The 27,652-nt window shown below is 38.8% G+C and overlaps 1 protein-coding gene across 2 annotated transcripts in view; it reads right to left on the bottom strand.

The window, feature by feature from the left end:
• Positions 1 to 27,652, bottom strand: part of DOCK4 (dedicator of cytokinesis 4) — a 482,101-nt gene that overhangs the window by 275,909 nt on the left and 178,540 nt on the right. For both annotated transcript variants that reach the window (XM_081537146.1, XM_081537147.1), the window contains 2 exons: positions 4,211 to 4,294; positions 1,794 to 1,834 (listed from right to left, as the gene is read on the bottom strand). In XM_081537146.1, coding sequence (XP_081393272.1) covers positions 1,794 to 1,834; positions 4,211 to 4,294 — 125 coding nt within the window. The remainder of the gene's footprint in view (positions 1 to 1,793; positions 1,835 to 4,210; positions 4,295 to 27,652) is intronic.

Raw genomic sequence — 27,652 nt, 5'->3', positions numbered from 1 at the left:
TTACAAATTTAGAGATACTTCAAAATAAATATAATCAAAACATTAAATCCCACTCAAAAATATATTCTATATATAACAGAAATTTTTTGTATTTTCAAGAATTCTATATAGAAAGCATGTTAAATGATTTTTTTTTAATATTGCATTTTTGAAAAAAGGGGTTTTAGTTTGCTTCTTTTGGTTGTAGCTCTTTTTCTTCTCTTCAAGCTACTCATGTGTCTATTTGAAAATACATACTAAAAAAATACCACTACTATGAATTTAGAAACAGCATGTATATTACATGTTTAGGAATGATCCTTAATGAAAACATAGCAGCAAATCATCACCAGGCTGCCATTCTGATGGAACAAAAATTAAACAAAAGAAGACATGCTAGCTTAAAGCTCTTTATTATAGGGAAAGGCTAGGGTGAGGAAATTGTTCCTTTGTTCTAAATGAGAAATTGAAAAACAAAAATTTTTAAAAAGAGCAATTTTATTACCCATTAAATGACAATATTCTCTGAATGATTTTTTATGTACAATTAAATGGAAAATTCAATTAAATATTTAAGAAAAACAAATGTCATTTGAATACATTATCACCATTGTGGGTCCAAGGATAACATAAAATTTAACTAGCAAGCTCTGTATATACAACAGTAGTAAATAGACATAGGTTTAAAAAAAAAACAAACATCTTTTTTTTCCTTTGGAATTTAAATTTACCTCAATATGGTAGGAACATCAAATAAGAGTAATTATTGGAATTAACAAGAAGTCAGAAATTGAGGTTCTTTAGAAGAGAAATAGAAGCAACAAATCTTAACACTTTTTAAAGCATGTTCTAAATGAAAAATATTGAAGTTACATATGCATGTGCCTGCAGATGTCCAAAAACAGCTTTAAATGAGAGCTAAAGTATAGACTCTCCTTTAGAATGACCCAAAATAAATGAAATAAAGTAATTAACACAGTTGGATGATCCAGGAAAAAAGGTATACTTAAACACAAACGCAGGCAAAATAGATTAGATTACTTATATTTTAGAAATGAGAAATGATACACTTTCTTATCTACAATCCTAAGAAAACCAGAATTAAACCAAAAAATGAACATGACATGTAAGAAAATATTAGTGAATGTGGGTAGCCTGGGTAAAGATGGGAAGATAGGAACAAAGTAGAAAAATATAGAAGTAAGGATTAGTGTTAACATCACAAACTACACAGAGGAAAGGTAAAAGAAAAATCATATTACTTCCTACTATAATTCCTTAGGATTTATATAAATATATAAACGATAATGAGTCTTAGTTTTTGTCTAGAATGGTAAGAAAGATGGGCTCTTTATAATTTGATTTTCCCACATTTCAGCTTCTCACACCTAAAGGGACTCATAACATACCTAAAATAAACCACTTTCCACACCAACTTTTACAAATGATATCACAGAAAACAAAGATTAAATACCTCTGTTCATTATTTCTTTTGGAATATATATTTCCACTGCCTGAATTTTAATTTAGCTCTCTGCAAAACTTACACTTCAAAAAGATTTTGTTTATATATAATGAGCTTATTAAGGTCTTCTCAGTATAAATTTCAAGAGCTACACAGGATTATCATTTGAATAGCATGTCTTAAGTATAATACAAGTTCAAAGGAATATCCAAAATTATGAAAATCTGTATTGCCATTTAGTATTTCAACTAAGAGTCCCAACTGTAATTTCAATTGTATAATGAAATAAAGTAAATTAACTGTCTTTCTTAAAAATCCCATAATTACAGTTAAAAGTAATTATTTTTACCTTGGTATTTGGGTTTTTTAAGGCAAATCCTCTGTACCAGCCTGTGGAGAAATAATCATGGTCATATTTCAATAAATCATTATAATACTTTGAAGAAATGATTAGAAATCAATCTATCCTTTGCTGACAGAATTTTACCTTACATGTAGATATTCTATGTATAAACATGTGGGAGTTGGAATTAGGCTAGACTGTAAAAGTCAGTGACTACAAGTTTAAAGTCTTCTATCAATAAAATCATTTAAAAATTGTATTGGAAATGTACATAAAAAATACAAACATGCATAATGGAAGTAAAGGCTTGGGAATCAGTACTGGGCTTAAATTCTGGTTTTACTATCAATAAGTATTAGCTGTTGAATCCTGGGCAAGTTAAGTGACCTCTCTGAGCTTAGTTTCACTCTATTTTATCAAATGTCACACTATATCTCAAAGAAATTCAAGAATCTACACAAGATTTAATATAGTTCCAAATTGTCTTTGCCTGAATACAAAGCCCTGACTCCACCACCAAAGGGCAGTGCTTAACCAGCAATTCTGTACTGAACTCACACATCGCCTACCATCTTGGGTGAGGATCAGTCTGATAGCATAAGAAGAAGCCAGGTCTCATCCACTTAGAGCATTAATGGCACTCTTTCATCCACACAATGTCCCATCAACTAAGCTCACCATTATTTTTATTCTGCAGAATGTCTATTACTTAACCTCCAAAGTGACTCAATCAGTTTTACAGCACTGTCCATAAGGGGGAACATAACTTTTTATAGTTTAAAACAATTACAGGGTGTGTATATATATATATATATATGAATTTATATAGCTAATATACATGTGCTGTGTGTGTGCTCAGTTGGTTAGTTGTGTCCGGCTCTTTGTGACCCCATGGATTGTAGCCCGTCAGACTCCTCTGTCCATGGAATTTTCCAAGAAAGAATACTTGAGTGGGTTACCATTTCCTACTCCAGGAAGCTAATATACAGCATCCTATAAATGTATTATTTTCAATTTACTGTTTCTTCAACTATAGAAACCATTTTGCTTATTGGAAGAAATTATTTTATCATAAAATCAATGTTCTATTGAATTGAAACTTTTTGATTAATTGAACTTTTAGAAAGAAGTATTTGAGCTTTGTATTTAAATATTTTTGTTCCTCAAAAGTTTTCTTAAAAAAATATTTTGTAAAACATTTTACAATCAGCCTGGAAAAAGTAGAATGAATTAAGAATTGCAATCTCTATAATGTCAGGATTTATTAGATTCCTTAAAGACATTCACCCAAAAAATATATCCATTCTTAAATAATTATTTTAACAGTAACCAAAACTTCTTGAGAATTCCAGAAATGTCACAGTGAGGTCTCTGTCCAACTACACCATACAGAAAGGTTTTTACATTACAAAACAGCTCCCATTAGCTAGGAAGTATATTTTCACCATTTATAACAGATTTTATATTTATCTGTAAACAAAGTAGAAACAGACAAAATATATCTGGCAATGACAGAGAAAAACCTTATATTTTTAAATATATCAGTGACACTGGACAAAATAAATGTCCACGTATCACCACCATTTAATGACAGGCTCTAAATAAAAGTAATAGTTCTATTTGGGAGAACACGATTTTATCAATAATAAACCTTAATATGATAGAGTCTTATCATATTATAAATTCCTAGTAAGGACAATGTATTGAGAGGAAAACCATATCTTTGGTTATGCTGATGGGACTTTACAATATGGCCATTTGGTTAAGAAAAAAAAGAGTAGTCATTTTATCTGTGATCTTTTTAAGGACTAGAGTTTAAGGATATTCTGTTACAAGGAATAGAAGTATTTGAGAACATACTAAGTTGATTTAATGAGGTATCTCTTATATAAATTAATCATACAAGTTCACTTAACATTTCAAATGAAGTAAATAATTTCAGTCCACATTTGGGGGAGGTGAGGAGGAAGAGGCTACAGGACTAGAGCAGAGGTGGCCAGGGCAGGAGTCCCACCCCAAGGAATCTGGTTACCCAGCCTTGGTTAAAGCATTTCTGCTCTGGACCTCTGTTTCTTTCTGTCCTGGGGAGTCCACCAGACTCTTGACATTCCAAGAAAGGCCTTCAAGTTTAGCCCTGAGTCATGAACTCTCAGAAATTCAACAGTCTCAACTGCATCTAGCAAATATAAATAAATAATATTAGGAAAAAATATAATCAGCTTAAAAATACCAAACCATGTTTTCCCATAAGCCAAACATTGAACATGCAAGAAAATAGTTTTGTAAAAACATGGTTCATTGCAACTAAGGGGAAAATCCCAGAGATTAATAGAAGTATGAAAAGAATTTGTAAACTTCATGAGCTGCCCAATGTTGAGGAGATCGTTTACACAACTGCAAACAATCATCACTAGTCTACTCACCATCACACTTCTCCAGGATCTGAACTGTATCTCCAATTTCCAATGACAGACCATATGGCACAGTTCCTCGAAAACTGGCAATAACTGTAAGAAATGACACAGAATATATGGGCATAATCATGTCAGTTATGGCCAGCTTTACTGCTTACTGTCGCATGTTACTGACCAGGAAAAATGAACGTGAGCAGAAAATACGCACTGATAGCTAGAACTGGCTGTCATATTTTAATGTGACATGTTTCGGAAGAAAACCAAAGTTTACATACTTTGCTAACTTCCTGGTCAAAAAAGTGTTATTAATACAAATTTCAAAGTTGTGATAGTTACTAAGTTAGCAGACAAAATACCAACATCGCCCAATAACATACGTAAACAAAGATACTGCCTGAAGAGCTGCGCAAGGAGTGTGCCTCTACCTCACTGCTACAATCACTCCCCATTCAGGAGCCCATCCCATGGCAGTGACTCAATAAATACGTGTTCAATAATAAATAAGGACTATATGTCTTACTCATTAATAAGCTTGGTTGAGCTTTCTTCTATGCTGTCTTCAGGATATTTCTTTTCCATACACGGTAAGGTCCTCAAGAGAAGAGACTGTGTCCTCACTACTCACTGCTCACTACTGTGTCCTCAGGGTCTAGCCCAGTACATGGTGTTAAAGCAGCCTTCTTCTCTGTAGTAATCAGTGGTAATGATTACTTCTCTCCCCTGGGTCTAAACACATGGCCAAAATGACAATTCCCACATGCCTTAGCTCTCAGATAATTTGGAAATGGGGGAGAAGGGGGCACACAGAGAGGAGTCACCCTTTAGCCTTACCTAATGTTTACAGACTGACTGGTTTCTGAAACATGGTGTGGGGCAGGGCAGGACTAGGATATAATACCAGAGATCAACCATCCCTAGACAATTTGAGGGGGTAAGAGAGAATGAAGGACAGAGATTCTTCCCAGGACATTAACACCTGAGTCATAAGAGAGACAAGGCTAGAAAATAAAGAAAAGGACCTCAACACACAGAAAGAGAAGACACATTTCCTGTTAAATATTTCACGTGCTGAAACCATCTTGCAATTCACATCCAAAAAATGATAGTAAATGCTTCTGAATGATAGTAAATGCGCCTGATTTTTAAAAGCCCTCAACTTTGGAAGCGAATTTTACAATTCTCTCTCTTTCAGATCATAAGATTTAGAAACAACACCAATCCCCCAAATAAATTATTGTTACTGCTATGAATGTATTTTAAAAGCCTGAAGGAACACATGAATCTGTCAAAAATCAAAACATGCCAATAAGTAATGGGCTTTCAGAGAAGTCTAAAGCCATTTTATGATCTCAAAACAAAATTAGCAGTAGCAATCAAAACACAGGACAGAAAACATAGCCCAAAGTACATGAGACAGATAAAAATAACTACACAGTAACCAAGTTAAAACATTTTAGATAAGCACTAATCCATGATGTCATTTTCTAACTATAACCGTAAATACCCTATGACCTCATGTTGATGGCCTCAACAGTGTTTGCTTGAAAAATAATCAAAGGTCTGTATCTTGACAGATTACTTCAAATAACTTCCAGGGACCTCTTCTTAAAAGGAATCAACAACCAAATAGACAGTAGATTGAGTACAATTTAAGACTCCAAAGCAAACTTGCCCCCAGAATTGCCTTTTTACACTCATGAAGTTACCTTAACCTCTCACAACCCTAGTGGTTCAACCCTGTACTACTGATGCTTCTCTTAGAGGTCTAAGTGTGTGGGTGCCCTAACCCAGCTCTGTGTATAGCTCTTACCACTCATGAATGCCCGTGTTAACTCCCAGGCAGCCAGAAATACCTCCCCTACTGCTGGTGGCTCTCTGCTACCCCATCACCTTCTTGAACAGGGCAGTACCATTCATTAGTTTCATTCTTCACCACCCCTTCACACCTCAGCCCTTTACTTCACTGTGTTCTGAAATTGCTCTCTCCCTCACTGTCACCACATTCATATCACTTTTCAGGAGGCCATCCTCTCTTCTACTACTTCTCTCATACCTTCCAGCCTTCTGCTGTAGATCTACTTTCTTAGCCCTCTTTTTAAAAATTTATTTATTTTCAATTGGAGGATAATTGCTTTAAAATATTGTGCTGGTTTCTGCCATGCATCAACATGAATCAGCCATATGTATATATATATGTCCCCTCCTTCTTGAACCTTCCTCCTACCTTCCTCCCCATCCCTCCCCTCTTTGCTGTCACAGAGCACTGGGTTTGAGCTCCCTACATCATACAGCAAATTTTCACTATCTATTTTACCTAAGATAATGTATATTTTCCATGTTACTCTCTCAATTCGTCCCATCCTGTCCTTCCCCTACAGCATCCACAAGTCTGTTTTCTATGTCTGCATCTCCACTGAAGCCCTGATGACAGGTTCATCAATACCATCTTTCTATACTTCATACATATGCATTAATATCTGAGTTAGCTTTCTTCTTAAATGTTGATGTCAAACAGGCTGGGTGTAGGGACTTCCCTGGTGGGCCAGTGGTTAAGACTTCAAGCTTGAACTGCAGGGAACACGAGTTCCATCCCTGGTTGGAGAACTAAGACCCCACATGCTGAGTAACCAAAAACAAACAGACAAACAAAAAGGCTGGGTGTAGGAAAAGAACATCAAACGTGGTATCATGAGATGTGAGTTTGAGTCCAGATCTGACCACTTATTAGCTGTGCGATTTGGTCCAAGATACCAATCTCTCAGAGTGTCCATTACCTCATCAGGAAAATGGGGTCACTGATAAAGAAACTGCAAAAGGTAGTAAAGGATTAAATAAGGCTTCTCAGAGCAGACTATCTTGATATACACCCTCTCACCTCAATTCCACATGCTCATAGCACCATATGCCACTTAACCAGCCTCCCTTATTTGCGCAAGTTTTGGAAGGATGTCTCCTGCAACAGACTGAAAATTCCATGGATATAAGGACTAGGTTGGTTTCAGCTCCCAGTTGTCTACATAATTCAGTATAGAGCCTGGCACACAAATTGAGCTCGGTAAATAATCACTGAGGGAATGAATGAGGGCAGAGCCATTACTGTTAAGTGTTCAGGTCTTAGGCAGTCAGGTTCCTTTATTATGGGCAATTCCATTTTAAGAGGGCACACAAAATTCTAAGAACCAAACTATATTACCTGTGAAAACTCATTCTTTCACAGGAAATGTTTAAAACTGGGATGACAGGTTGTCTGGGTCATAACTGTGCATCATCTCATTTCCTACCCAAGGAATCTATGTGGGTGAATTCTGACTTCACTCTTCACCTATATAATATCTGATAACTATTAAAGGTAAGCTATTATGTTCTTCAGTCTCATTGAGCTTCAGATATCTCCTCTATAAAACAAAAGAGTTGAACAAGGTGAACTGAAAGGTCCCTGCCAGTCTGCAATTCTGAGAGTCTGGAAGAAGTCTTTCAGCTCAGCACTGACAGGGTATAATATATAACTGAAGCACTCTGTCCCCAAACCAGCCTTGCTTCGGTTTTAGTCACTGCCTGAGTTCTGAAAGAATGGACATTGATCCCCACCGTCTGATAAAGCAGAAGGGAAGGTCTGCTCTCAGCATCTCCTACAAAGTCCTTTACCACTGCGCTCCCATTACTTTCCAGGCTCCCGTCCCACCTACCTCTCCACACAATGACCTTCACACTACCATATCCAAATTCTCATCAAGCTCTTTCATGAAGAACTCAGTGCCTTTATACATATTATCCCCCTTGGGGGCAGTTGCCTTCCCCACCCCTTCTACACAGGGAACTACAAAGTAGCCTGAGTTGAAGGTCTAGCTCCAAGGTTAACTCTTTCAATTTCCTGATGCTACCCTTTCTCTTTCCCCATCCTTGGACCCAAAAGAAATCAATTATTCTCTTATCTATGCTCCAAGGGTACTATGATCATATCTTAAATAAAGCAAGGTATCACATACACTTGACTTATCTTTATCTTTCTCCTTGAAAACTTGAATTGTTTCAAACTCATCTTCCATACACCAGTATAGGATTATGTTAGTGCATGAACAGAGAATGAATAAACACACAGAATGAATGAATGAAGCCACTGAAAAATGGTACCCAAGTTTTAACAGAGTCAGAGGATGTCAAGGGCACCACTCATAACTTAAAACGTCTAAAATATATTAAACCACAGATCATATTGGAGAGTAACACTTTTTTAAGATATAGTTCAAGGCAGGACTTTGATCTTTACCTTCTAAAATGGCTAGCCATTTCCAGTCTTTGAATTACACAAGTAATTCTATCTTGCAATGTACTAAGCTCATGAATGGATGGATAAATGCTATTCTATTTATGCTTCAGGTTATCCAATTGAAAGGGGAAGGCAGTTCGAGGCCAAAGAGCAAAAGATCTGAAAACATGATTGGCTCATGTTTACTAACGGTAGCATACAGTGTATCATAAAGGAAGGAAAACTGGTTTCACAAAGCCAAGATTCAAAGAAAACTCAGGCATTCATGAAATCTCAATCTGTATTTCTATCAAATGCACTTGAAACATATGGTATGCTTAGATTCCACTCTGGATACAACTTTTCACGTAAGTCCCCAAATCCTCCTAGCATTTTTGCATGAAACAAGCCTATAGTTGAAAATTCATCTTGCCACCAGTTGTTATAAAGTAACTGTGTCTTCAAATGAAAGTCTTCTCATCCTATCTTTCCAGGGGCATCCCAATAATATTTGGGTTTACTGAACATGGCCATATACTGTCTTGATTCCCTTGTTTATTTTCTTATAAATTGAAAAAGAGCTACAGAAAAGATCACAGAGAATGAATGCTTCATAGAGCTGGAAATACAAAGGTTCAATGCTATTGTTTCAGCCCTAAGGATCCTGAGAGTACAATTTTAAACAGACATAAAAACTACTGTATGGTATTGTTTTCATCTCTGTCCATTTGCTAATATATAGAAATTTATTTGGATTAACAGACACGTATATAAACATAGCTTATGTTCAAGTCTTTTAAAATTATATGTGTGGAATTCCTTGGCAGTCCAATAGCACTCCATGCTTCTAATGCATGGGGCACGGGTTCGATTCCTGGTCAGGGAACTAAGATCCTGCATGCCACGTAGTATGGCCAACCCCCCCCCCCAAAAAAAAACTAGCTAAAATTATGTGTGTAAGCTGAAAGTGTTAATTAAACGTATAGCTTAAGCATCTTGAAACTCAGAAACAGTTGCCTCTTACCACATATTATTCCTTTATATAATATCAGTTTAGTATCTAGTGACTTTATTAAAAATTAAGTGGTTTTTGAAAAGCATCCTATCTATAACTCACCAGTGTTTTCTATAAAGACAGTGAAAAAAAAAGCAAAATTGTGCTGTGAAGCAGAAACTTATTTCTCAGTTTCAATGACATTGCTTGGTCTTGCAAAGAACAAATTCATACTTTAAAACTTTTAAACTTAGTATGGAGCAATTCAATCACAGAGTTGTGACTTATAAAAGCAAAAACAGAAACAAATTATAAAAACTACTAGAAGACAATCACGTAGCTTTACATCACAGATGATACCATATTCATTATCATGATCAAAATAATATTGATGATGATGCTACACACCGCAATTCAAGTCAAGCCTGGCAAATGCTGCCCTTGCCCTTTATGGGTTGACAATCTAAGATGAATGCAACATAATGTGGGGGGAAAAAAATGAATATTTTGTCCCTTGTGTCACAAAGGAAGGAAACTCATCCCTCAAAGTCAAAGTTTTGGCTTCATCTTTCTGATAAAAGGATTTCCAACTCAGAAACAGGTTGTGGTCTGAAAGGTCACTTGGAAATTATTTACAACACAGAACACGATGGATGTTATTGTTCTCAAGTTCTGAGATTATCCCAAGGAATACCATTTAACACAAAATAAATGAAACTCCTGTTTTTCACAACAAAAATGAGCTATGACTGCACCAGAAATTAAATAAACATTTTTATGTGAGTAGTTGTAAAATTCTGAATGCTGGTACTTGAAGCATGTCAGCAACAGTGAGAAGGCAGTGACAAAAGCAGGGCTTTGTAAAGGAACTTAGAGGACATTTAAAACCGGTTCTTTCCATGTTCACGTGCATTTCATACTATATTTCACTCTGGTTTGTCACGAATGTATATCTACATTCAGGTTTATCAACTTTATGAGTATCATTGTGTGTGTTGGGGGCAAGCACAAATGGACAAACAGCGGGGAGGAAAAGGTCGAATTTCTGAAGGGTCAGAAGATGTTTTTCTAGAGAAGAGCTGGAGGACACAGTGAAAAGGGAAAGGGGATTAAACAGAACTAAATTCTTTTTCAGGGATTTTACTTCATAAAATAGGAAACAGTGGAAGAAGAGGACAAGGGGTCATCTCCTCTGCACATGCACAAAATTCTCCTGTAGGGAAAGATAAAATATGATGGGGAAATCCAAGTTAATAGTCTTATCAAAGATACCACCTTATTTTTTAAAGAGCTGTCTGGATAAGCCTTGAGGGAAGATGAAATAGAAGTCATCTGGAGATTTCTATTGGTATGATCACAAGTGCAGGACAGAACTGTCTTTGTCCCGTAGCCCCTTAACATCTTCCCCCTCCATGAGATGAAGTTAAGAGCAAAGGGGTCATTTCTACCTTCAAGGGACTCCCAGCTGGCCATCAGTATGACAGCAGGGCCATGGGAGCAGGTAGTCTAGAAAGACTGGAAAAAAAATTTCAAAGGAAGTGTAGGAGGGGGCAATGGGATGCCTGCTCCTGAATATGGCTTTGATGCTGAAAATGAACTCCATAGGAAAATCAAAGGAGGACTCCCTATGCTCCATCTTCTCTTCCTCATAATTGCCATGCATCTGAGATCAGTTCCATTCTGTCTATGCAGGCATGGTTGTGGGGCAGACATATGCACACTGACCAACAGGACTTCATTCTTATGCCACGGGTACCATGGTCAGACCTTCAGACAGGTCACAGGACTCTCTCGAGCCTAAGTGACTTTGAAAAATCAGAAGCGCATGGAATAAAATGTATTCATTTCTAACATTTGATAAGTGCTACTTGAAAATATACTGCTGTCCTTGACTGTTAAGAGGACATTTCTACCAACTGCAGAACTCCATTCTGCTTGAATCACTGCCCTTTGGACACCAGGCAAACATAAAGTAAGGTCGGCGGTGCGGCCACACCAAGACCCCTCTTCAGAGATGGATGACATATTCTCCCAGCTTTTGAGAGCATTAGGGCAGTCAAGGGGCAGCCTTCTAGGGTTGCCCCAGCTGAAGAGAGTTGCTTTGCCCAAGGCCATGTCCTCTTCCCAGGTGGCCTGTGCCCAGTGACTATGAGGGCCAGGCCCTCCTGCTACAACTCTGAAGGGCCACTCCAGCTGAAGTTGACAAAGGCTGTCACTGGGCCAGCATCACGGGTCATGTGTTCCCTCCGCCCAGTCCTACTTCTCCCCTGTTCCTTCCACAGGTGTGACACCCAAGAACACTCTCTGATACGCACCCTGCAAGCTAATCTCTGAATCTCAGAGTGTGCTTTCTGGGGAGGCCAACCTGCTCCAAGCTTACAGTGTCCTGTGTTCAGAACCGACTTCTTGCCAGATCCATTTTCAAGGGAGAAGGAAAGTAGCCGTGTTGTAATACTATCTGGTAGTTTTGCTAAGTTCTTTGTGTATTATTTCTGATCTTCTATGATGGGGGTGTTCCTATTCCCATTTTAGAGATAGAGAAGAGGAAAGAGGCCAACAAGGGAAGGAATGAACATCAGGAGGCTACTGCTCCACACGAAGATTTATTTGAAGACACTGTCGCTGTGGCAGTAAAGGAACCTGTTTTATTCCCCAAAGAGTCATAAACATACTCTTCCCCTTGGTTTTAATGTTACAAATGCAAAGGCACTTTCCTAAATGGCTACAAGAACAACTGAAGGTCAAACAGTAAAATTCTGAACTGATGACTGCATCCACCCATCAGTACTTCTAAAAACAACTTCCAGATGATAGAAAAGGTTATGGTTTTGGCCAGCTGCCAGTCAAAAGCAGCATCTTGGAAACACAGAGTTTAAACAACTATCTGAGAAGTATCTCAGCACCAAGGAAAAGGAGACAATATTGAAAGCTCACAGTACTGCTTTTTTTTTTGGCGGGGGTCGGGTGGGGGCGTTGGTGCACAACATGGAGAATCTTAGTAGCCAACCAGGGATTGAACCTGTGCCCCTTGCACTGGAAGTGCAGAATCTTAACCCCTGGATTACCAAGTAGGTCCCCTAGGGAGACAGTACCGAATAGGGAGATGAAGGACCTGGGTTTAACTCCACTACTTATGAACCTTGCAGTCTTGAGTCCTACCATTTGCAGGCAGAATGACATCACCTGCCTGGACTAGCTCCCAGAAATGTCATGAGGCTCAAACAGATGTATCAGAACTGGATTTGTAACCCTATAAATGTAAGTAAATACAGGGTATTCTTTTTCTCATAGTCACTGTTAACTGGAAGCTTGGAGACTAGGTCTGAATCTGTAACAGGCAAAAATAACGTTTTCATTCACAATCATTAAGTCAAAAACCCTTGCTCCATATTACGGATTCTCAGAAACCACTATTAACAAGTTAAACTTAGAAAGACTCAGGTTCAACTGCTCCAGAGGGGAAAGAAGGCTGGTACTATTGCTTTTTCTGATAAAACAGGAAAGCATCTTTGGCAAATGAGACAGATTGAAAAAAAAAAAAAAAGTAACAGAGTTAAGAAAGATTTTCCTAAAATGCTGAAGCAGAGATAGAAAGGGAAGAAGATTCAGCTTTTAATATACACTCTGCCAAACAGTGCATTATTTGTCCTAGAAATACTAGACAGCATCAGGAAGAAAAATTACAATGCAGACTTCATGTCACAGAAAATAATAACTGCTTTCCCCACACTCCAAGGGAAAAATTTTCACTAAGAAGTAAAATACCATTTCCCAAGCAGACATATTAAATTGACCACCAAATATTTGGTTTAAAAAAATGTATATATAAAATTTATAGACATGTATATAAATCATTATATAAAATATATTTCCTTTCCCAATGTGAGATGGTTAATGTTAAAATTATATCCTTTAAGCGAATTTTTGAAACATAGGATTAAGTTTCAACACTTTTTTTTTTAACCTAATATTTTGCTATAAGGGAAGAAAAAAAAAACAAAACCCTGTTACATCTTTCTGTGCTCTGTTCTGATTTCTCTCTCCAAGTACTAAATAGTCAAAGTCACAAAACAGCACAGAAGAACTCAAGTGGTACATCTGGGCCTAGCTGTCTAGCCATCTCACCCTCTCCCCCTGCACCAGAGGGACTCACAGGTCACCCCCAAATGTGTGTGCTTAGTTGCTCAGTTCGTGGCCGACTCTTTGTGACCCCATGGACTGTAGCCCACTAGGCTCCTCTGTTCATGGGGATTCTCTAGGCAGGAATACTGGAGTGAGTTGCCATGCCCTCCTCCAGGCAATCTTCCCAACCCAGGGATTGAACCCAGGTCTCCCCCATTGCCGGCATATTCTTTACCAGCTGAGCTACCTCCAAATGGGGAGAGGTCAGTCCGTTCTCACAGCCTCTTCTAATGTTCTCTTCAACTTAAGAGTCAGTTCTGTCTCATTGGGTTATTTGTCTAGCTCACACAATAAAGCACTCTAATTTTTTCTTCCACAGGATTTTCTTTTTTTCAACTTGAATTTGACTTTAATTCCCAATACTCACCTCTCAAGAGGTCCACTGGGATATTACCTGCAAACCATATAACTTCCACCAGAAGAGAACCAATCCCACGTTCTTATACTTTATTACTCCCTCTTCTCCTTTGATGAATAAACTAATTTCCAATTTTGAACAAACACTAGTTCTGACTGGTTTTGACCACTGAAAACCAGTCAAAAGCAATTTCTCTAGAAAATGGGAAGCCAGTGAACAGGTCAATGGAGAAAAGGAACAAAGTTCACAGTTCTCTAAGAATCTGGCGCCTGCATACTCTTCTAATCTCAGCCTTTATAAACCACAGTCACCAGTCACACTGAACCTCTTAGCTGGGTCTTAGCAAGTGCTGTAAATGCTTTTCACTATAGTCAGGATCCCCTTTTGCCTGTTTCCAACAGATATTCTTCAAATGATCTCCAGCCTCCTTGACTCCATGGTACCCCTCCCATTTACATCTCTCTAACACTTAACTATATCCAGCATCTCTAGGCTTGAGATCCCCTTAAATTCCCAACACCACCAAGTGGCTACTCAATAAATACTGATCAAAGTAACATGTGTACAGTTTACTCCTTCATTCACCTTCTATGTGCCAGCACTGTGGCCGGCACTGGAAAGACAGTGGTGAAGGAAACACTTTATATCTGCTTCACCTAGTTCACGGGCTTTCCTTGTGGCTCAGCTGGTAAAGAATCTGCCTGCAATGCGGGAGACCTGGGTTTGATCCCTGGGTTGGGAAGATCCCCTGGAGAAGGGAAAGGCTACTCCTTTATTCTGGCCTGCAGAATTCCATGGGCTGTATAGTCCATGGGGTCACAAAGAGTGAACACAACTGAGTGACTTTCACTTTCACTTTCTTTCACTTGCTAAAACCAAGAAATTAATGTTGATATAATATTCTTAACTATCCTACAGAGCAGATGCAGATTTTACCAACTGTCCAACCAATGTCCTTTGGTTAAGGGTTCAATCTTGGATTCCACATTACATTCAGTTGCTTTATTTCTTTAGCCTCTTCTCATTTGATAGGTTCTCAGTCTTTGTCTTTCATGACCTTTATGCTTTCCAGAATACTGTCCAATTATTTTGCAGAAAGTCTCTGAATTTAGTTGTGTCTGATGTTTCCTCCTGATTAAGTGTAGGATATGCAATTTGGGCAAGAATACCACAGAAGTGATGATGTGTACCTGCTCGGTGTACCGTATCAGAAGACATACAATGGCAATGTCTCATTGCTGGTGATGTTAACCTCGATCACTTGGTTAAGGTGGTTTCTCCACTGTAGAGTTACTACTTTTTTCTTTGCAGTTAACTATAGTATCTTGTGGGGACATACTTTGAGACTATGCAAATATACCATTTTTTTTCACCATATTTTATAGCATCCATTGGTGATTCTTGCCTGGTACCCTAGCAAATTTAACTCTGTTGTTTTTTCATAGGGTTATCCAGACACAACTGGTTTATATCAATTGCAGTTAAAACCTATAATGGGTCCTTGTTGAAGCTGGCACAACATCCTGACTTCAGCCATGATGCCTTGATTTCCTAAGCAGAAAGCATAGAATTAACACCACTACTACCATAGGTATTCTTGACATGACCTACTCATCATATCAAATAAAATCTCAACCATAACATTTCATTCATTTCAGAATTAACATTTTTGCTTAATTTTCAGTATACTACTTGGTCACCTTAAGTACTTCTTTCTTAACCAAAGAATAGATATGTGCATTTGGTAAAAGATAGCTTTTGAACTATTTCAGCCAATATTTTCAAGAAAGATTGAATGGGCTTGTCATTAACTATAATCATTCACAGGTTTGAATTAAGCCTCTCAGTCTTTACTTATGGGTCACTGATAGGGAATTGTGGGAACTTTTTCAATTTATTTCAGTGAGAGAATCTAGTCTTCTGTGATGGCTAATTTTATGTGTCAACTTGACTGGGACATAGGGTGCACAGATAAAGCATTATTTCTGGGTGTGCCTGTGAGGGTGTTTCTGGAAGAGATTAGCATTTGAATAGGTGGACTGAGTAAAGTAGATTGTCTTCCCCAACATGTGTAAACATCATCCAACCTGCTGGAGGGCCTGAATACAACAAAAAGGTAGGAGGAGGAATTTGATCTCTGCCTGTTTGAGCTGGGACCTCAAACTTCTCTCATCCTGCCTAGGACTTAAGTCATTGGCCCTCCAGTTCTCACAACGACATCACTGGCTTTCCTGGGTCTCTGCTGCTATAATCATGAGCTAATTCTTTATAGGAAGTCATATACATACATAAGTATATCCATATACATATGCACATGTATATGTATGTATCTGTATATATGTATGTATCTTATAAGGGCTTCCCTGGTGGCTCAGATGGTAAAAAATCTGCCTGCAATGCAGGAGACACAGGTTTGATCCCTGGATCAGGAAGATGCCCTGGAGAAGGGAATGCTTATCCACTCCAGTATCCTTGCCTGGAAAATTCCATGGACAGAGGAGCCTGGAAGGCTCATGGGTTTGCAACAGGGTCAGACACAACTGAGCAACTAAACAATATCATGTATGTATTCTCTGGAAAACCTTGACCTAATACACCCTCCTAATGACTGTGTACAATAATACTGATTTTAAACTAAAGTCTTAGGTTTTACTAATGTTCCCAACAGCTTCTTAAGTTATTAATTCTGGCACACTATATTAGAATTGATTATAAAAATTTACTTAAACTAAGACATTGACTACAAACTAGAATGTCTAACTTATAAGTGATTTGTTTTGGAAATTTTGTAAAGTTGGTTATTTAAAATGAATGGATTCTCAAGCTACCATGTAATAGTCTACTTGATTGATGAAGAAACTGAAGCAATCATTCCACATGTAATGAAACTTCAGGGATGGTGGGGGTTTATAATCCGGGAGATACACTATGTGCAGAGGCGGAGAGGTACTGGTTAATGTGGAGAGAGAGTGGGTATACTCTTAATTCCTTCCCAGTACCATAATTCTCATCCTGGACTCCTATGAAACCCCACGCATGGGGAGCACCACCATACTTCAACTCTGCGATGACCTGATGATCCATCTACACCCCTAAGCACCCTCAATACAGACTGTAATTATGAACCCATCTTGGCCTTCCTTCAGTATTTCCTTTTCTCCAGGGACACACAGCTGTATTAGAATATCTCGCTCAACCTCACTCCCACCCCTATCCACAGGGCAGACCCAGTAGCCATCTGATCAGTGGGACAGGAAGGAGTGAACATCCAAGTCCTCTGAAATCTGGCAGGAGCCCAGCCCAATCATTCTTTAGATTTTTGATATTAGAACTGAAAGGACTTTACAGGAGTAATGACATCATTTTATATGTGGTATTTGTAAACCTGGTACTTATGTGGCTTATATTATCCAGGAAATTCATTGAACCCTGCTATTTCTACTTTATAAATTCTCCATGAAATCTTTCTGCTTCCCCTCAATGACTATTTTTAAAATTAAAAGATATTAAGAAAAGAAATGCTGCCAGTTTATCATCGAGATTTTAATGACAAGTTAAGGCAAAACTCATGAAACTGTAATAGCCCAATCAGGGAACCAGGATAAAAACTGAACATTACTGACTCAGCACTTATCAGTTATAAATGAACTTTTAAATCCTTCCTTGGGGTTTTTATAGGGTGTCACGTTCTCTGGGGATCATGCTCTCTGTTCTTTGACTCTTCCAATTTTATGAACTAATGAAGCAGTTGCTTCCCACATCTTTCTTCTAACTGTAAATTTCAGCTAACTATTGGTCCCAGGTGCTGTCTACCGTAATTGAAATTTGCACTCTTTGTTAGCAAATCAATGCGCTATTGCAAAGAAACTTTTAAAAATTATCCCCTTAAACAGACTTCTTTTTTTTTTAATAGAGATTAAAAATCACTGTGCTTGGTTAAAATCTTTGTAATTATTTGTCCTTTCTCCCCTCTACAATGAAAGTTGCCAAGAAAATTTGATACGTTTTCCAAAATATCTTCAAAAACAGACAACAGGTCTGGTGTTAGGGCCAAACCCAGTCATTTGTTTCACAATATGTTAATTAGGAACAACCCATCTATTGCAATTCTTTGGTTTGAAGGATAATTCTGCATTTGTTTTTATTTTTCTGAACACCACTGGAGGTGACTCAGTCTGCTCGTGAACTAAATCTGACAACATGAATGCCCTTGGGGTTATGTACAAAGTGAGTGACTTTAATATTTCAGCCAACACAGACTGAAATAAGAAATGCCCAAAGATGATAAGATTAAAAAGAGAAAAACATTTCAAACAACATAGAAATTTCTATTTTTTGGAAGATAACTCCAATTCCCAAAAATAACCTCAATATAAAAATATTAAATCGAAAATGTGATGGATTCTTCCACACGTGTGTGGGAATTTGAGGATATTCCATTTAACAAAGAAAAATGAGGAGGTCAAATTCCTAAGCTTCACTAGAGAAGTACATCTACATGAAATGTACATATAAGAAAATATGGCTATTTCTTCTTTTATTCATGACTATAATTAAAAGCATCTTATTTTAGAACTTCTGGGAATAGCCATTTTTATGGCTATTTTTTTAATAAAAAAAGTTTTATAGTTTTATAAAGCATTGACAATTTACTGAAAGTTTCACTATTACTAATAAATGTAGGTGAGTGTAATGAATTCTTAAAGTTAAAAAGCTATATATTGTATTTTCATTTATATAAATCAATAATTTAGCTATTTCTAATATAAATAAATTGATCTAAAGCTGATCAGGATCCCCATAGGCTATCAAGACCCCCATAATAATATGCTTAAAAATCCTGAATCTATCAACTTATAAAATTCAAATACAAAAGTATAAACGAATAAATAAATGTTCCTGCCATCTCCCTTAACTCTAGCTCTGACAGCTGAGTGAAATATTAGCAAAAGATATTTTTTCAAAGATTTTTCAATCGTTGAGTTTTAAGGTCTTTGGGTTCCAAATATTTGTGCATTTAAACATTTTCAGTGAATCCAGAGTAGTATGTCTACCTAAAAGAAAACCCAGTTTAAAAAATTCTGCATTTTTCTGTGAGCTCTTCCTAAAAACATTTACAACAAGGTCAACTTTTTTTGTTTGTTTGTATATACAGGAGAAATTTGTAGTTCTAAGTTATTTCATGCCATGAAATTTAAATTTACAATTAGAACTACACAGTTAAAAATAACAAAACTTATAGGGAAAAACTTCCCTACACTGTATTTGAAGCTGTGTGACAGATGTCTTAGGTTTTCTCAATCATCTCATCCCTGCCACCTGCCCCAATTCTGACAGACACTTATAGTAAGCAAATAGAACATATTAACAAAAATCTCATCAAAATAGGTAAGGTGGATCTTTGCTTACCTCCATCAAGTTAATATTTTCATTCTTTGCCATAAGATTGAACCGTTTTTAGTTCCTGACACATGCAGAAAAAATAAATCATCCTGTCAGTTTCCCAAAGACTAGTGGGGTCCTGCTAAAAGTAACGTATGTCAAGCTACTTAATGTGCATGCATCTCAATGCCCAAAGGTGAAAAAGTTCAGCTTCATACAATTCTCCAGATATGGCAGGTCCTCCTGTTTGTTAAAAAACAAAAAACCATCTCTGATGCCCTTCATTTGGTCTGCAACTTGCACCTACTGGCCTTATGAAAAACAAACATCTAATTTACATTTGTTTTTTGGAAAATGAATAGATATCAATCATTTCTGGAAAACTAGTCTTTGGCTTAAATGATCAAACCTGCAGTATCTCAAATCCAAGGGCCTTATAAGATCATATGGCATAGAAATGGGTTTTGTTTTCTATGCCAAAGAGCCACTGGTAGCCCACAAGTAAAAATTTTGAAAATTTAATGAATGGACAAAAGCTGGGCAGGAGGGTTAGGGAGCTAGAAATAATGAGAGGGTGTGGTAGCTTCTAATCACAATGGCCTGGCTCAAGGTGAACATTCTCTCTGGAGATTAGTTCCTAAAGACTTTCAGGATCTACACAACAGTGTAGTTTAAAATTCCTAGGGAATTCGCTGGTTGCCCAGTGGTTAGGACTCCTCCACGCTCTCACTGCCGAGGGTCCAGGTTCAATCCCTGGCTGGGTTATTAAAATTCCACAAGTCATGCTGGGCAGCTAAAAGGGAAAACTACGAAAAGAGTTTACATAGTGAAACTGAAAAAAAAAAAAAAAGCCCGTGAGCTGCAACTAAACACCCAATGCAGCCAAATAAATAAATATTTTAAAATAATAAAACTAAAAGTAAAAAAATAAAAACTTGTCATCAACCCATATAATCAAAAAGAGAACTTTCCTCACTCTGTATTTCTGCTGTCTCTACTCTTCACTCCCACTACGCAAACAGAATACTGTCATTGATAAGTTTCAACATCAGGGAATCTGGGAGGGTGGTTCTTGGATTTACCAGCCCACACTGGATTCTCTAGCCAAACAATATGTTTACATATTATCATTTGTATTTTTCCTTCCCAGTAATTTCCTGTGCTCCTTAGCCCTCCTCCCACAGAGGCAGTTGAATTGTTTCTTGGGGACAACAAAACAAAGGAGACATGCTCAGTCTTCCACTTCCCAAACAGACATGGCTCTTTTCCCAGTCAATAGTTGTGAAAGTCAAGGCTTCCGTTTGCCAAGGCTTTCATTAACAAGGGCCTGGCTTTACTGGGAGAAGTGTACTCTAAATTCCTAAGGCTGTCCTTTAAATATCTATATTAGAATCTAGAGATCTCAGAGTTCTGCTATAAACCACAGAGCATGAAAAATGCAGGATGGTTTCCCAACATGGAAGGAGAAAATCTCTACCAGTCTAGGAAGGGAGAGAAGGGGGAGAGGGAAGAAAGAGGTATTTGGGGTGTTGTACACAAGCATAGCACCTGCCTGGTATCCTACTGGGGCCAAGACCCAGGAATGAGAGAAAAGGTTGAATAGATTCCCTGATGAAGTCTGGAAATTGCAAAGCAAAGAGGTCTGTGCTCCCGGCTCTCTGGTACTTTGCAAAGGATGGCAATAAAAACAGTAACCAAAGTACAGTAGAAATGATAGCCCGCTATGAGTTGGATCTGATTAAGGTAACCTCCCTCCCTCCCCTCAAGACAATGTCTCCCAGTTCAGAGGACAGTAGAAGGCAACTGAGAACACAAAATCACATTCCTGCCAGCAATCCAGAGTCAACAGCCCAGAGTCTGCATTGAATGAAGTCTGCAAACTGAGGCTTGAAGGGTCCACAGCATCTGCTAGACCTAAGATGGAGGCCTAGTGAGGATGGGAAATGGCCCGTCACCATGTCCCACCCCTGGCCCAGCCATGATCCATCACCATGTCCCAAACACAGAGGGCAAGGGCCGATACCCAAAGTCACTGTAATTTTTCTCCTCTAAATTATTTTAGCCCAGAAATCAGCCCTTTTGATTTAGCATGAAAGAAAATCAATAAACTGCTAGAATGAGTATCATGAGCTTCAGAGCATGGGCTTCAGCAAACCTATCTTGTTAGTTCAGAAAATTCCTTGTTAGTTCTTGGCCATGTGGTATAAGGGTATGATAAGTCCCAGAAACATGCGATCTTACAGACACCTAAGATGAGGCATCTGTCCTCAAAGTGCCTATACCTCGGTGAAGGAAAAGGACAGATACAAATGAAAAAATAGGTAAAAAATCATTTCTGTCAATCCTTTGACCAGCTTATTAGAAAAAGAAAGAAGGAGTGCATGAATGTCATACATAGTTCTCTGGTATAAACGGAATTAAAAAAAAAAACTCCCTAGGCGACTTGGCAGTTCAGGAGGATGTGTAACATCTTCCATCAGGCAAGTTACACTGATCCAACTCTGGGAGTCTGAGTGGCAGCTTAAGCATTTTTATCATCTGCAAAGGATCTCATCATCATTTCCATAAATTCACCCACATCTACTCAGTAAGCTACTTTCCCTGCATCTTTTCACAGCTTCTTTAAAATCTGTGTCTTTTCATTGACTTACTGCACAGTTGTTCTGGTCTAAAACTTCCTCGAACAATTCCAGAACTGTTCCTATCTGCCAAACACAGCTATGCACAAATGAACCACAGATCTTCTTCACAGGTGTACTGCCAAGCACCTTCTCCCTGATTTGCTAGTTTAAATAAGCCAGTTGGTCCCCACCACCCACAGACTACAGGGAGGGCATCTGGAATAGTCTTCAGAAAGCCCAACATCATATTCAAGGCATACAAAATGTGGTTTTTATAAAATATTCACTTGATTATTTAAGCTAATTAATATCAAAAAGGTAAGCTGAGAACAGCAGGAATGCAAATTCCTTGGTGTTAGTCTGTATCATGGTGATATGAGAAACACCTAGAATGGAAAGTTTTACCCTTCCCTCTCCATATGCAATCTCCTTTATCCCCACCTGGGTTTCTCCCAGAGGAGGCTATGGTATGAGCTTAGAATCAGTAAATGTTTATTAAAGATCCACCACAAAACAAAATGATCTACCATAGACTGAGCACTGTTCTCGGTACTGAGCCAGGAGAAAGTGAAAGTCATTCAGTCGTGTCTGACTTTTTGCGACCCCATGAACTATATAGTCCACGGAATTCTCCAGGCCAGAATACTGGAGTGGGTAGCCTTTCCCTTCTCCAGGGGATCTTCCCAACCCAGGTCTTCCGCACTGCAGGCAGATTCTTTACCAGCTGAGCCACAAGGGTAGCCCTTCCCTCTACTGAGCCAGGAGCATCACAAATGCACTGTAATGACTCCTCTCAGCAACTCTCTGCAATAGCTACTTCTATCTCTTCCTCACAGAGGAGGAAGGCTGGGCTTAGACAAGCGAAATCATTTGTTTAAGGTCACAAAGCTCGAAAGTGGTACCCAGGAGAGTTCACACCTCAGTTGGCTGATGGATGTCACAGCTGCAATCACTGCTGCTTGAGAGGAGAACAGGTACCACAGCCATGGTGAGCAACACCACTGGACTTCTGAATAGATGAGGCTGTATATTGTCACCCTGCTTATTTAACTTATATGCAGAGTACATCATGAGAAATGCTGGGCTGGAAGAAACACAAGCTGGACTCAAGATTGCTGGGAAAAATATCAATAACCTCAGATATGCAGATGACACCACCTTTATGGCAGAAAGCAAAGAAGAACTAAAAAGCCTCTTGATGAAAGTGAAAGAGGAGAGTGAAAATGTTAGCTTAAAACTCAACATTCAGCAAACTAAGATCATGGTATCCGGTCCCATCACTTCATAGCAAAGAGATGGGGAAACAGTGGAAACAGTGAGAGACTTTATTTTGGGGGGCTCCAAAATCACTGCAGATGGTGACTGCAGCCATGAAATTAAAAGATGCTTGTTCCTTGGAAGAAAAGCTATAACCAACCTAGACAGCATATTAAAAAGCAGAGACGTTACTTTGCCAACAAAGGTCCATCTAGTCAAAGCTATGGTTTTTCCAGTAGTCATGTATGGATGTGAGAGTTGGACTATAAAGAAAGCTGAGCACTGAAGAATTGATGCTTTTAAACTGTGGTGTTGGAGAAGACTCTTGAGAGTCCCTTGCACTGCAAGGAGATCCAACCAGTCAACCCTAAAGGAAATCAGTCCTGAATATTCATTGGAAGGACTGATGCTGAACCTGACATTCCAGTACTTTGGCCACCTTATGTGAAGAACTGACTCATTGGAAAAGACCCTGATGCTGGGAACGATTGAAGGCAGAAGGAGAAGGGGACAACAGAGGATGAGATGGTTGGATGGAACCACTGAAGTGATGGACATGAGTTTGAGTAGGCTCTGGGAGCTGGTAATGGACAGGGAAGCCCACCGTGCTGCAGTCCATGGGGTCACAAGGAGTCAGCACAGCTCAGCTACTGAACTGAACTGATAGATGAGCTCAAATCCCATTTCTGTGCCCTCAGCAAGCTATTGTTGTTACTGTGCCTTGGTTTCCTCAAACTGTACAAGTGAGGTGATAACAGTATCTGCCTCACAGGGTCATATGCCTTGGAGAACAGGAAAGGCGCTCAGTACAGTGACCGGCATATAAGTGCAGTCAGTACCTGTGAGCTGTGACCACTGCTACCCTTCTACCACCATGACTGCCATCACCTGGCTAGTAGTTAACACCAAGGAATGTCTCTCCTTGATAAAATACTTCCAGTACTTCCTTCATTTCCCACCTGTGATTTACTGGCTATAATTTTCTATTAAAAATAAGCACACAAAGTTAAAGGTTCATAAATTACCCCAGAAATAAAGTACAACTTCTAATCACAGGGAAGCCTTTTCTAAGGAGCCATCCTGATGGGACTTCCAGAGTTACTGCAAGAAGTGAGGAAGGCATGTGGAAGTAGCAACCCAGAAGCTGACAGGTACTATGACACGGTGTTAAGTTTCTGCAGGGCACATGGCAAAGGCCTCTGTTTCCCACCTAAAGATTTGGCAGCCACTCCCATTCAGGTTGTAAAGAGCATTGGAAAAAACCAAGCCAGGGTATGGGGCAAAGCTGCATTTCTCACTCATCCAGATATATCACCTGCTTCTCATGAGTCAAAAATCTCAGTAAGAAAATAAACTATTAGATAACATCATGCCTTCTCATTCTAAGAACAGAGATTTTAGGTTATTGTGCTTACTATTTTTAAAATCAGTAATGGTGAAGGCTTTTTTCTCCCCCTAAACTTTGATCCTTCAAATCAAACTAGAATTTTCCTAGAATACTAATGAGAGAGAGATGGGCATTTTGTACTCCGTCCCCTGAAAGATGGTTGTGTGCATTATTTCTGCAACTGGAAAATCCACAAAGAAAATCCTCAACTTGTCAATTCATTAGGTGCCTTTGAGGAATTAACAAAAATAATTCTCAAAGACAGGCTTATTCTTTAATTTACATTCTAATTCTTTTCATGTCGTTACAAAATAAAACTTTGATATTTAGTGTTGCTAACTGCTAGCCAAGAGACCAAGTGATACCAACACGTAAAAGTGTTTCTTTTCTTTGGTTTGTTAGCCAGGTGCTGGTCAATAGCTTTCCCTCCTAAGCTGCTTTGCTTATGTCCTTCAGAGTCAAGAAATGTTTATCATGTACATTTTGGTTCATCTTCAAGAAAGACTGCTTATGTGCATGTCTTTTAGAAGACATGATCAAGGATACAATGCTTTCAATGTTCTAATTAAAAAAAAAACTTCATAAAAATAATCAATTTGCCCTAAAAACTTAATAAATATATAATCCAAATGTATCCAGAGACCTTTGTCAGCCTCCTGGTTTTATACATCATCTAAAGGCTAATGATTCCCACACTGATCTATCTACGTGGGACCTTCTTGAATACCAGATTAGTATATTCAACTTTCTGCTTGGTTTCTCCATTAAACTGAACTCATCTCTCCTTCCCACATGACCTATCGCCATACTCCAAAGCCTGTTCTACTCTCAGCCGTCCATCTCAGAAAACAGGACTACCATCTCCCAGCTGCTCAAACTCAAACCTAAAAGCCAGCCTTGTCTCTCTTCTCTTACACCCTTTAACCAACCCATCAACAAATCCTGTCCTCTACTTGTAAAGCATATATCGAGTATGGTCACTTCTTACCCTCTCTAACAATAACTACCTTGTCAAACCACCATCATCTCTAACCTGGATTATTACATTCAGTCTCCTAAAACTCTCACGGCTTCCAAAACCTTGACTTTCAAATACTGAATTCTCCACATTGCAGCCAGAGTGATTTTTCTAAAACTGAAGACAGATCATGCCATGCCTCTGCGCAAAATAAACACAACCTCTTCCTCGACTGTCCATTGACATTGGTTATTTTCATCTATTTTGCTCTTCTGAACAGTGCCGCCATCAAGACCTGTATTTTTAGCCGTGCATAATGTCAAATTAGCAAAGTGATACAAAATCTTTCACAAAATTAGCAAAGTGATACAACTTCTTCCTTAGTACTTCATGCTACTAAATACATTTACAAAATAACCAAATTTCCAAGTTTAGAAACTTGGTTTGCATAACACAGCTGGTCACTGAGAAAGCACTAATCAACAGAAATATAGAAGATCAACCTTAAGTACTCACTGATGATAGTACAGATGTCTTCCAAATGCTGAGACAAGCCAAATCCTTGACATTCACTCAGAACCACCCATATGTTGGCACTGTGCTGGGGGCAAGGGAGCCAGTGAAGTTTTTTTTTTTTTTTTTTTTAAATAAAAGCTGCTGTTTTCACCTTACCCTCACTGAGTTCCCTAAGGTCTCACAGAGCTTTCAATTCAGCTCTATTCTATGCACATGAACTCACCACCAGCTCAGAGACACCCTGGGCAAAGACAAGGATGAAAAACAGATCCAGCTTCTGATCTAAATTGTCGATAGTAGTGACACACTGTTTAGAGCTGTTTTGAATATGTCTTGGCCTTTCTGTCTCAGTTCTAACTGCTTAGTTATCAGACCAGCCAAGGAGAGGACAACCTACTCTCCCAGTACGATCCATTCCTTTTTCGGCCACCCTTATGCTGCCTCCTGCCTCAGTACCTCAGATGCTGCCTCCATTCCAGTGACAGTGTAATCTACCCCCAGCTGAGCTGATCAGGTCTCTCCTCCACAAAACCCTTCGATGGCCCCCCTGCAACTGCTAAGATAACTCTCATCCTCAGTGGCCTGGCCCCACTGCCTACCTTACTTGAGGACCTCCTCTCTCATCATCTTTATCTCCCATCATCTTTATCTCCCATCAGTTCCTTGTAGTTCTGCTCACTCACGATGCTGTTTCTTAACTCCTACTGGCTCATGTGGGCCCTGGTGCTGGGAACAGCCTTCAGCCTTTCACTGCCTGTTTCATTCTAAATCATTTCAAATTCAGCAGAGTGTCACCTCCACCCAGGCAGCCTCCCCTGCCCACTCTTGTACACAGGCAGAGCTATCTCCTCATTCGCTTAGCCTTGACAACCTAATAGGCGACCGCACAGTCAAGAAATGGATTCCCATCTTCCTAGAATGCTGTGAAAACATACTACTTTTCCAAGAGCAAAAGCACTTTGTTGGCAGAGTCCAGGCCAGAGGGTCTGTTGAAAGGACCAATGAGTGTATGTCTGAAAACTTCTACCCCACTGTTCCTAACACAGACCAATTTCATCTCACTAGTAGGGGCTCAGCATTACTTGGCTGCATTGCAATTGCCTGATTATACCTTTAAAAGATCTAGTTAACCTCTTCTCTTAAAGAATCAGCACATGGCTGAAATCAAGCGGGAACAATTTTAACCCAGAAGGAAAGCTTTCTGCAAGAACCTGGATCAAGTGAAATGAAAACTTGGAGAAGAATGAACATCTCTAATAACCCTCTGCACAGCAAGTCACAGCAGCACTCTGAGTCTAATTGCCTCCCCAGGCTCCTTTAGTCCATTTCTCTCTCAGCATGGACAACACACATTTCACACTGAATCATACCACAACTCTAATCATTTAAAAATAATAACGCTAGAGTTAGCATTTTCCGACTGACTACCCAAAATGTAAATCAGATACCGAGCCAGGCTGTCCCGGCGATATTATGATACAAAGGTATGGATACATTCTGAGTTTTTCGTCCTTTCTCTAAGCACCCAGCTCCTTCCAGCTGCCCTTGAA

This window comes from Giraffa tippelskirchi, chromosome 10 (genome assembly GCF_054371585.1).
Source record: "Giraffa tippelskirchi isolate mGirTip1 chromosome 10, T2T-mGirTip1v1.2.pri, whole genome shotgun sequence".
In the NCBI taxonomy this organism is placed as follows: domain Eukaryota; kingdom Metazoa; phylum Chordata; class Mammalia; order Artiodactyla; family Giraffidae; genus Giraffa; species Giraffa tippelskirchi.
The sequence above is the reverse complement of the archived record's forward strand: the minus strand, read 5'-3'. Positions and strand labels throughout refer to the sequence as shown.